Source organism: Haplochromis burtoni, unplaced genomic scaffold, assembly GCF_018398535.1.
Source record: "Haplochromis burtoni strain Fernald_Lab_line unplaced genomic scaffold, NCSU_Asbu1 Contig_9, whole genome shotgun sequence".
Lineage (NCBI taxonomy): Eukaryota > Metazoa > Chordata > Actinopteri > Cichliformes > Cichlidae > Haplochromis > Haplochromis burtoni.
Window position 1 is genome coordinate 2,524,400 of NW_024582370.1, and position 10,854 is coordinate 2,535,253.

The following is a 10,854-nucleotide window of genomic DNA, read 5'->3' on the forward strand; positions in this document are numbered from 1 at the left end:
GTTATTGTGGAGCTGTGTGAATGTGGTGAGGTAAGCAAAGCACACAGACCGCAGACCGCTGACTTTAGCATCACTCGGCAGTCATGTCAACAGCTCCATGCAGCCTTAAAACTCCAAACACTCAAATATCACCCAAGCATCATCCAACACTGCACAATGACACACGTCCTAACTTACCAACATCCTCTGTTCTAGAGTTTCTTTTCATCTTTCATTTTGTACAGTTCTGATTTTCTTCCCATTCTTTACTGTGTTTTCATTCAGTCTTAGTTAGTCTTTCTTTAGTTCGTTTGATCAGCTAAAACCCACCAGGGAGAGTGCACTACAGCATGACTCTCAGTAGAGCCATTGTGACAGTCACAGTAAGGTCCACACTGTGCCAGACGAAAACAGCCTTTGAAGCACAAATTCAGCATCACGTTTAAGCTGGCCCAGTTTAAGACACAGTTGGACCGACAAAAATGTGACAAGCTCTTTGAATTTTAGGTACTTACCTTCATCTCCTCTTTGTCTGTAGAAGCTTGGAGCTGCATTGGTCCTCCTGTGTGTGTACTGCTGGCCGAGGTATGTGTTTGGGTCTCAGCATGTGCAAGGCTCAGAGCTTGTGGTGCACTATCCTTACTCATTCAGCCTGTTTGGTAGGTGGTCAACGCTGAATACAGACTAGCTCACAAAAACTGAGCTTATGCCTAGTGAAGCATTGGTAGCTGCGATATCTTTATTTCCTTTCAGCACACCGTCTGCTTCTCTTTTGAGATGCTTTAAGAGAAATCTCTCCCTTACTTCTTTTTTCAACACATGACCTAACAAGTGCCTGTCCCTTTTTTCAGTCTCCTCCTCCTCTATTCTCAACTACATTCCCTCTCTGCCTCACACTCCACTTTAATGCACTTCCTTCTCTGCTTTCCAGTTTTCTCCTCCCTCTCTCCCTCTCCCTCTCTTCCCCATGGTCTGTCAGTCTGCCCATGTGCACCCAGGATTATGTATCCTACTCTCCTCCTGCCAAACTCTCACTCTTCTAGGAGTGCTGAATAGCCTTGGTATGGATATTGATAAGAATTTACTGATAACAGTGTTTTTATCAATTATGCTCACAGGTCAGGTTCTTAGCTAATCAACTTCTTGATTCCTGACTTTGCTGTTTAGGCTTCCTTTAGGTTTTCAGTGTAAGTTCAGCTTTGTTTTTACTACCTATGAGCCAGAGCTGAGGTTCACATGTGACTCAGGTGTACAAGAGCGCCACAGCCGTGTCCTTTCAAGCTGCTAGAAAAACATGCGAGCACTGATAAAAGGAAATGATAAAGTGGAAGGCCTACAGTCCTGATGAACTGGAGGAGGCAGAGCAATTCCCATCTTTAATTCACACCATCCATCGAATGTCGTCATCCACCACTGTAGCCGGCATCTCCCCCACAAACCCAGAACTCACACTTGCATGAAACTCTAGCTAGACAAATATTTATTGGATGTGACATATTCACACCAAAGTGATGACTGGGCCACATGTGGTGCTGGACAAAACATAAATGTGCACTGTTTAGATAATGAGCTATTAGTCATGTCTTGCTGTACTACAATTATTTTTGTAGAGAGTGAGAAAAGATATATATAGTAGTTAAGATTCAACAACTGCACATGATTATACTGGACCAAGAAGTCATGTGATTGTGTAGCTTCAGCAAACAGTGCAGGCAACACAACTCTGAGTTTTACTCTGAGTTTTATGAGCAGTTTTATGTCTGTATCAGTACCAGCTGATGCAGATAAATAATTCAGCCTCATCATTGTCTACAGGCACATTGCACGAGACAGGCAGGTGGAGGACAAATCACATTAAAGGACTATTAAAAGCTGTATATGGCTTTAGGAGAGGCCATTCCTCCGCTATGGGGCTAATAACCCTCAATGTGAAGTAGAGCCTCATTAAGGCTGTACAAACTCAGCGCAGATCACTTATTAAGGCAGAATGATGGAACAACTAGCTGTCAGCTCACTGCAGTGCTGTACCTTCATTGGGATATTTTGTGGATCATAATGTGTTACTGTGCAATGGTGCAGAAAAGCGCCAGGAAACATCAAAAGCACTTGAAATGTTATGTGAAATAGCCCCAGTTCAGCCTAACAATCCATATAAAAACCTCCAAAACAAAACAGTATAAGATGTAAATGGAGCTGTGGACACTTACTCTCTTATTCTAGATCTTCCTGTATAAATGTACTCATCTTCACAGCACTACATTGAACATAATAAACTCTGGGAAAGTGTAAAGCTAGGATATCCCAGCAAAACGTTAAAACAGAGCCTCATATAGGGGCAAACAAAGCGGTTTCCATATCTGCAGCATATTTACACCACATACATGCCGCATATCTAATAAAATCTGAGATTATGTCATACACTTCAGGCAACAGAAGCTCTCCTTGCAAACACCAACAGTGATATGTTAGTGAATCATTTCTTCATGCTTTTGAATGTGCTGTGTATACTATGAGTACGCTGTAAGGTCAGAATGCCCTTACAGCTTCTCTTATGGCCCCATCTCCTGGCCACAGAGCTGTAAAACAGCACTAACGGTTACCTCGCAGTCATCAGCAGGAACACCTATTAACATTCACAGCGTCCCTGTGGGCCTTCCTACCTAGTTGACTCGTTGATAAGGAGGATGGTGAGCGGATGGACGTTACAGAATAGGTGAGAGGAAGTCCAGAGGGAGTGTTGCAGAGGCAGCAAGACAGGAAATAAAATCAAGCAAGAATGATTTTAGGGCTACGCTAACAGAGGCCAGAATGGAAACCGAGTGCCTGCATAATCTCAGTATCTCTATTAATGCATGTCTGCTGGGTGTAGTGCAGTTTGATGGTGAAAATGCTTCCACTTATGTCATGGTCCACTGAGGCCTATTAAAATGACTATATTGTTAAAATGTGTTTAAGAGTGTCTGGACTCCTGTTACAATCCCTGTAGGGCCATGCACAGTCAAAGCTCATGCCAGATATTTCCAATTAGTGAAAGGTTATTATGTTGTCTTGTTGCAGACTGCAGCTAAATATACCAGGGTGACACATAACCCTGTTGAAGCCATGGTCCGCAAATAGCATTGCCCCAGTAGAGTACATATACAGTTCAGTGAATTTACATATTGCTGATGAGAAATGTGTTGACATTGTTCAGCGGAGTCTGGAGGAGCAGGTGCCACATTATGCTGAGTTGGTGAAATGGTAAATGTCTCTATGGTCTAATCTAAATGCCTGAGGTAGAAGGAACAGGAAGCCTCCTCTCCTTTAAAAGAAAAAAAATATTACATCAAACAAACTGCGGCGTTTGATGTTGTTAGTTATAGGGATGGCCTTGAAACTGTTCTTTAATTATATGGCTACGATTTTACGGCTTTGAAAATAGTCCTGTTTCCTTAATGTACAGTCCAGTGTGTCTCAACATACATTGTTAATCTAGATGTGGCAGCACAACCTAAAAATTTTAGACATATCTTAAAGCTGACTATTGCATTCAAAACTGTACGCAGAGAAGAGTGCAAGTTAAAGCATAACGGCGGTAACCTCCAGCACCCAGCACAACATTTACAATTTTGCGCCGCGCGTTTTTCTCGCTGCAGTCGATGACTTAAAAGGCTGCAGTGTTTGTGCTTGTTGTCTGCAGCAACTCTTACCGTATTGAAGTTGTGGAAGAGGCTCATGCTGTGTGGAGGAGGGGGGGTCTCCACTGGGAACTGCAGGAAGGGCTTCATGTCCAAGTGGGGTTGGATCACTGTGGGGGTCCGTAAGAATGTCGGCACTGCTGCCCCAGCTCGATTGATGCCTCCTAAACACAGAAAGAGACAGAGATACATAAGTATGCACGGTATTTTCCAGCATTCATGAGCCCAGGCTCCGGGCTGTGTTTACTCAAATGTGTGACAGAAAATTTAAACAGTGTCTTTAGGTGATATAAAGAATAGAAATTAAAGCAAGAGACAGAGAGAGGAAGGGAAAAAACAACAAAAACATGTGCTTTTTATAACAGGCTGTGTACAGTTGTTTCCTGGAAGGTGCAGCTGAATTCCAAAATGCACAATAATGTATAATTTCACTGCAAAAGCAATTATCTCTCTGTGGACAGAACAAAGCTATGTGACGCCCCATAGAAGCATACAGTTTCTACACAGTGAGGAAAAAAGATGCATTTGGTCAGTTAAGGGCTTTTCATTGATTGCTGCACAGATCTTCTGGTTTTCCAGACGTGTTGGCAAGACTGAATCTACAAAGTGTGACATTGCTTTAATACATATGGAATGATGTTGAGGGTTTTGTGGACTGAATGATTCACATCCCCGAAACAGGAATGCCATAAGGAAGAAAAGGATGCCACAGAGGCAGAGGGGATTCCTCTTATCCACCTGTCTGCCAGTGTGCTCTCTTCTTCTCTCCTCTCCTGGGAGACATCTGCAGCTAGATGATAATGAGTTCCATCTCAGGCAGCGCTGCTTTATGTCATCCTGTGTTGTGCACTACAGCTGGATCACTTAGTTGAGTCTAATTATAGTATGAATGAAAGAAGAAGTACCACATACTTCATTTGGCTGGATTTCTAAAGAAATCGAAAAACGCAGTCACTTAAGAAAACTACTGCAAGGGTACCCTTGCACACAGAGAGATACACATGCACACGCAATATTTAATTCGCCTATAAGAAACATGTGAGGCTGCCTTAATGATACGCAGTTTCCTATTCTCCCCATTGCTCCCATCTGGCTTCTCTTCCTTTTCCTCCTTATTCCCTCTCGTCTCCTCTCTAACCTCTGTCAAGGATGATAGTGATGGGGCCCAAACAGCAAAACTCAGCCTCAGCAAGCTCTTAGATTAAGCCTCTTAATATCCGCAACTGGATTTCTATGGCTTTCAAATTCCTCCGAGACTTAAAGCTCTGCCGTTCTCCTTTTCGGGATTGCTCTAAGCTACTTTTTTTGCTCTGTTACTTGCCATCCCTCACCGTGGTTTCCACAGCAGTGCTTTTCTACCTTCCTCCACACTTTCACATGCTAATTTGGGCATTATTTGACACCTCTGCGATTTCATCAAGCTTTATGTCAACTGAATGTAAACAGAGAAAATATTATGACTGCTGCTTTGAAGACTATGTTACCAGATGGAGTCGCCGAAGTTTGGATTAGAGTGAGTGGGAGAGAAAGGGATAAGAAAGAGAGAGCGGGGGGGGGATTGACTTTGTCGGGCTGGAGTGAAAGTGCTGTCTCAGCTGCCTTCTGCTACGCATCTGTAGGCCTCGAGGTGCAGAGGACTGCATCATTACCTCTAGTTGAGCATTTAAATTTTCTAGTCTAAACAAACCAAACATATACACATGCAAACACGTGTATGAAAGCACAAAACCACACAATTATTCTTACAACATGTGAAACAAGTTTGAGGCTTCTTGCCTGCTGGTTTTCCAGCTGGTGCAGTCTGACTCAGCAATCTTAAACTCTTTCATTTTACATTAGGTTAAAAAAAACCTGACAGGTTTTTTAGTTTTCCTAATTAAATATGTACACTTGCAAACATGCAGAGTCCACCCTTTAATCTAAACTCCTCGTGAATGTAGCTTCTTCTGAAAGAGGATTAGAAGTAACTGATGAAGCCAGTTTGTCCTCTATCAGGGCTGCATCACTAATACAATGATTCTTCACTGCATTTATCATGGCGTCGTGCCGTGTCTCGATACATCGTCTCCTTTAGCATCTTTGTACAAGTTCATGTGTGAATGTGTGTTTTGCTTGTATGGAGTGAGACTCTGTTAGCTGAAATTGCACAGCAGTAATGTTTGCAGCTCCCCAGCGAGTCTGTCCTTGAACACTGAGACCGTTACTGGCAGCGGGTCAGGCAGTGTCTGGCAGGCTTACAGAGAGATTGGCTGAGTGGAGGGCAAAACGCGTCTCTGCAGCAGCACAAGGAGCTGAAATCCGAGGAAGTGAATGGAGCTGTGGACCAGACATGAGCAAGAAGAGCAGTTGGCCCTTGAGCCCAAGACATATGTGTGTTTGTCAGCGTGCATAAATCAGAGTGTGGCTGCACCATATATTTATCCCATTAATTTAATCTCTCTCTGGGGATCTCCTTACAATGTTAACTGAACAAATTGTTATATGGTGCAGGAGTATGACAAGTGCACAAATGCATTTTCGCAAACATATGGGCATTTTATGTGCAGTGTGTAAACAAGCGCATGTGTTTAAGTGCTCCCACTTGGCTTTTACGGACCAGACGTCAATGAAGTCAGAGCTGATAAAATAATAAATTGTAAATGAGTAATAACAAGAAGTCTCTTCTAATGGCTTCTATGCAAATACTACACATATATAATTTTTTTTGTTGCAGACAGGAGGACAAACAGAGTAAGCAACTTGGCTGTCTGTGACTGGCATTTTACAGCGTTTTCTACCCTTTAAACGACTAAAAGAAAAACAAATCAATTTACTTTAAATCGCAAAAGGCCTTCACAGTTCATCAAAGAACTGTTATGTGTACTGTTATTAGTAAAACTAATTACAGCATGCAAAAGTAAGTGATGACAAAACAGGATCTTTGCTCACTGTAGTCTGATATTCCCTTCCTCAGTACTCCCTTGTGGCTGTTGGAGCCTGTTCTGTGTGAGTGTATGTGTGGTAGAAATTGACAGACAGGGCTGCCTGGAAGAGCTGAGAGAACTCAGACAGTGATTTGGATGTTGTTAAACCCTCTGACATGCCAGGAATCCTACCAGGCTAACAGGGGCCATAATCAGAGCTCATAAACAGCCTGTGGGATGCTGCCAGAAGGCTTTTTTGAAGAGTTTGTCTTCATATGAGCCTTTATTATTCACTTTGTTGTGAGGACCATCACGAGTTTTGTACCTTAATTAGAATGTCGAGTTAGGTCTAGGTTATGAACAGTACTGAGGGCAAGAGACAGCATGAAAATAAGCACCACTCCAAGTAGTTATATGTGCCAATACTAAAAATGGCCACAAACCCATGCTTACACTGTATAAATACAACAGCAGGTAACGCCAACTCCTCCTGTAGCTGAATGTCAGTGTTCTTGGGCAAGATATTGAACTGCCCCCATTCATACATCAGATGTGAGTTTATGCATGCTAGTTAGAAAAATGCTTAAATGCATAGAAAAAAACATTATATGAATGTTTGTATGAATGGGTCAATGTGGCTTGTAGCAAAAAAAAATGCTTTGAGTGCTCAGTTAGAGCAGAAAGGTGCTATGTAAATACCAGTCTGTTTATGCATACGCACTAATAAATGACCCTCAGTCCTGCTTCACCATGTGACACATTTAATCCCTAAAGCTGTTTCTGTTTGGGGTTGAACAAGTGGAGGCAAAACTGAAAATACAAGTACACATAACTGATGGTTGATCAGAGCAAATTAATGTGGTTACTACCTTTCTTTTGTATTTCCTGATCCTGCCTCCCCCACCCAAAATGATGATACCGTACACTAATGTAAAGATAGTGAAAAGAACAGAAGCTATTTCAAAATCAGTTCGAGCGATCGGTAAATCAAAAAGGAAAACATGCTTAAGGGTGATGATTTTCATACGATAACCAGCGTTTTACATATAATAAAAGTAAAATGCGAACGTAAAATGTGATGCTAAGCTCATACAAGGCTTTGTTTACTCCAACGCATGTGAAAAAAACAGAAAAGAAATAGAGCTGATTTGGTAAGAATCTTTGGAGAAAACACCATCGTGTGTTTTCCTTCCCCCGTTCTGCTAGACAAAGAGCTGTTTCTAGAATCTAGGCTAAGAGAATCTTTTCATGTCTTGAGATTATCTAACAGGCCGTGTAGATTGCGCCACGCTGTGTTCAGCCTTCTTTCCCATGGGCGTTGGATGCATTCAGGGGAGAACAATGGGCACAGGGTAGTTGGCACCAGCCATGCTGGACAGCCACAGATGTGCCAGGGTTGTTGGCAGTGGGGGCAGGGAGAAGGAGGTGGAAACAGTGAGGATGCCAACTTGCCCTTCTGCGGGGATCTGAAGCTGGCACCTGTCCTCCTCATTGCCCAGAGGGAACAGAAACATAAGAACTTATAATCAGTGCCGCAGATATGTTTGATGCAGGAATATAACCAACAGATGTGTTGGTAAGTCTGGATGCATAGCACCTGCCTGAAATCAATGACATGCCATGACAACTACAAAAAATAATTTGGGATTTCAACATTTTATGTGAAGAAGTAAATTCAGTAATGAACTGTGATTTTATTTACCTATCGTATGTCACGGCGAGGTGCGCCGATGTGTATGGAAACAGGGCCCAAAAGCAGATGATGACGAGGAGTAATAAGTTTAAACAGAAAAGTGATCCTTTATTGAGATGACGGCAGGGAAAACCAGGAAACCAAAGCAAACTGTCAAAAACACTACGAAACAAAACACTAAGAGGTACTAAGACCAAAAACTATAACTGTGGAGACCATAAACAGGCAAAGACGAAAACAAAGGCTAAGGTCAAAATAACAGACGACCCGACAATAGCATGCAGAAAACAAAGGGCTTAAATACATACAAGAGGTGATCAGGGGAAGTGGAGACACATGGGGGAACAGCTGACTGACATAAACCTAAATGACAGGACCAGGAGAGGAAAGCTAAATACAATGAACAAAGAACACATGACACTGTCAGAATAAAACAGGAAATACTAAAACTAAACATGACAACACAACTTAACAGACCTAATACGTGATGAATAAATACCAAACCCCAAAACATAGAAAACCCAGGAACAATAACCAATAACTGTCTAAACTAAAGGCAAAATAGGAAATAACACAAAAACTAATAACATATCAAAAAATACAAAGAAAACTCAGAGTGCTGGGTCGGAGACCCAGCCTGTGACATCGTATGCATGTAGCGCATTAAGCTCTCAGATTAAAGAACTCTGATTCAGCGACATGAATACAAGAGACCAGAGCTCCAAAAGTTTGATAAGAGGGGCAACTCGGCTTCAACTATATATATTTAATTTGTGCTATATACTGGGATATTTATAATTGAGCTATTTTATTATATTTTGTAACCTTGTAATATCTGTATTATTCGATTAAGTTTGGTCAGTAACTGTTCTTATTGTCTTGGAGCAACTGTGGCCACAAAATTTCATCAGGGATTATAAAATATTCTGATTCTGAGTTTACCACAGACCATAAATGCTCGTCAGTCCAGTCTGACTGAATCAGAAGATGATTTCTGCCTGAAAATGGACAAATTCACAGCAGATTTATTTACTGCAGATGGACAACTGTCTTCACAACCAGTAAAGAGGAGAGTGTAGTGACCTTAATAACAATCTTATTATTATTTAACTATTTGTGAAGCTAATGTGGGATCAAGGCTAGTTTACAATTCCATATCCCATACGGGCTAAAGCGTGCAACCAGCAGCTGCTCATCTGTCTCCATTTGTTTTCTAAATTTCTTACTCTTATTCCTTCCTTGTTTGCCTTATGATCAGCTCAGTGTGAATTTTGTGCTGTACACAGCTGAGCCCAGGTCTGGAAGAATAGCCAATTCATTACAGGCCATGGAGGGAGCATGATAGAGAGTGGGCACAGGGTATAAGAAGGGGAGAAAGAATGAAATTTTGACCCTTATCCATTCCTGTTCCAGTCTCAGTCCCAACAGGACACTGTGGCTGGCTTTCACTTGACCATAAGCCCAATCAACAGGATCACAGGCTTGGCCAAAAGCCCTGAACAAATGCATAAAGAAAAAAAAGTCACTCGCACTCTACAGATGGCTGATTCATACACACACAGGAGACAAACCAATGCACATCAAAGAAACAAGTACATGCGCACATACAGTTTTCTAAAAGCCTGAATGCAGTTTTTGTCTAACACACACTTTTACACAAGAATGTCCTGTTTGGTTCATGAAGGGCATAATTCCCCTTGAGTCACCTGTGTCCATGAGTTTAAAGCTGCGTCCTTCATAGAGAAGGAAACCTTTATGTCCACATACACACACGAACAGGCAATGTTTCTGCAACCTGTGACACAGGTTTGTCCTGATATGTCAACTGTCACCTCAAAATCTTTGCAGCACTGTACAGGTCATTAGCCCCAAGAGACTTGCTACAGACTGTATCCTGTTCTGTCTACCTGTCGATGCTCTCTTCACAGACAGCTGTGCCAGCAGAATCCGTCCTTCAGATAGCTGCCACAGCTGGCGCTAAAAATGAATTATGGATTCGCACAGTGTGAATGACAGGTAGCGATGTGGTTCATTGGACACTGCACCGAATGCAGCAAGGCTCGTATAGGGGTCCGCATGTCACAATGCAAAATCTTGGAAAACACAAGCAGTTTTGATAGCAAGCAACCACCAGAGTGTGCTGCTGAGTGCATCGGAATATTTCAAAGTCACATCAAGCCTCTGCTAATTTCTAGCTTCCTGTGAAGGTTAATACATTCACACAAGATAGGTGGACGGAGATTAAGATCTGTTTGATTTGCTGCCTGGAACTGCTGGTGTTATGCTACGCTTTAATAGGAGGATTATGCAGGGGGAAAGCGGGGAAAGCTGAAACTTGTTTCACTGCCACAAATAAGAGTAGGCTTCTCTGTTTGTGTTCACGTTGCATGTAAGGTATGTTTGTGTGTGTTTGTCTTTGACAAGAAAGATGTGTGCTTCCCTGTTAGGTCGTAAAAAAACAATTTGAGTCATTAGTTTCTGCAAAAGGGATACAGTGGTTGCTCTCCAAGTCTTTAATGTTAGGTATCAGTTAGGACATGCCTCAGTCTTGAATACAAAATACACTGGAAAGAGAGTTATGAGCACACACACACACACACAC

General features: G+C 42.1%; 1 protein-coding gene across 4 annotated transcripts in view; it reads right to left on the reverse strand.

Moving 5' to 3' along the window:
* The window catches only part of znf385a (zinc finger protein 385A), a 59,296-nt gene that overhangs the window by 21,672 nt on the left and 26,770 nt on the right, over positions 1–10,854 (reverse strand). For 3 of the 4 annotated variants that reach the window (XM_005914768.3, XM_042227770.1, XM_005914769.3), the window contains exon 2: positions 3,669–3,820. In XM_005914768.3, the coding sequence (XP_005914830.1) occupies positions 3,669–3,820 (152 nt within the window). The other variant, XM_005914770.3, reaches the window with a different exon arrangement.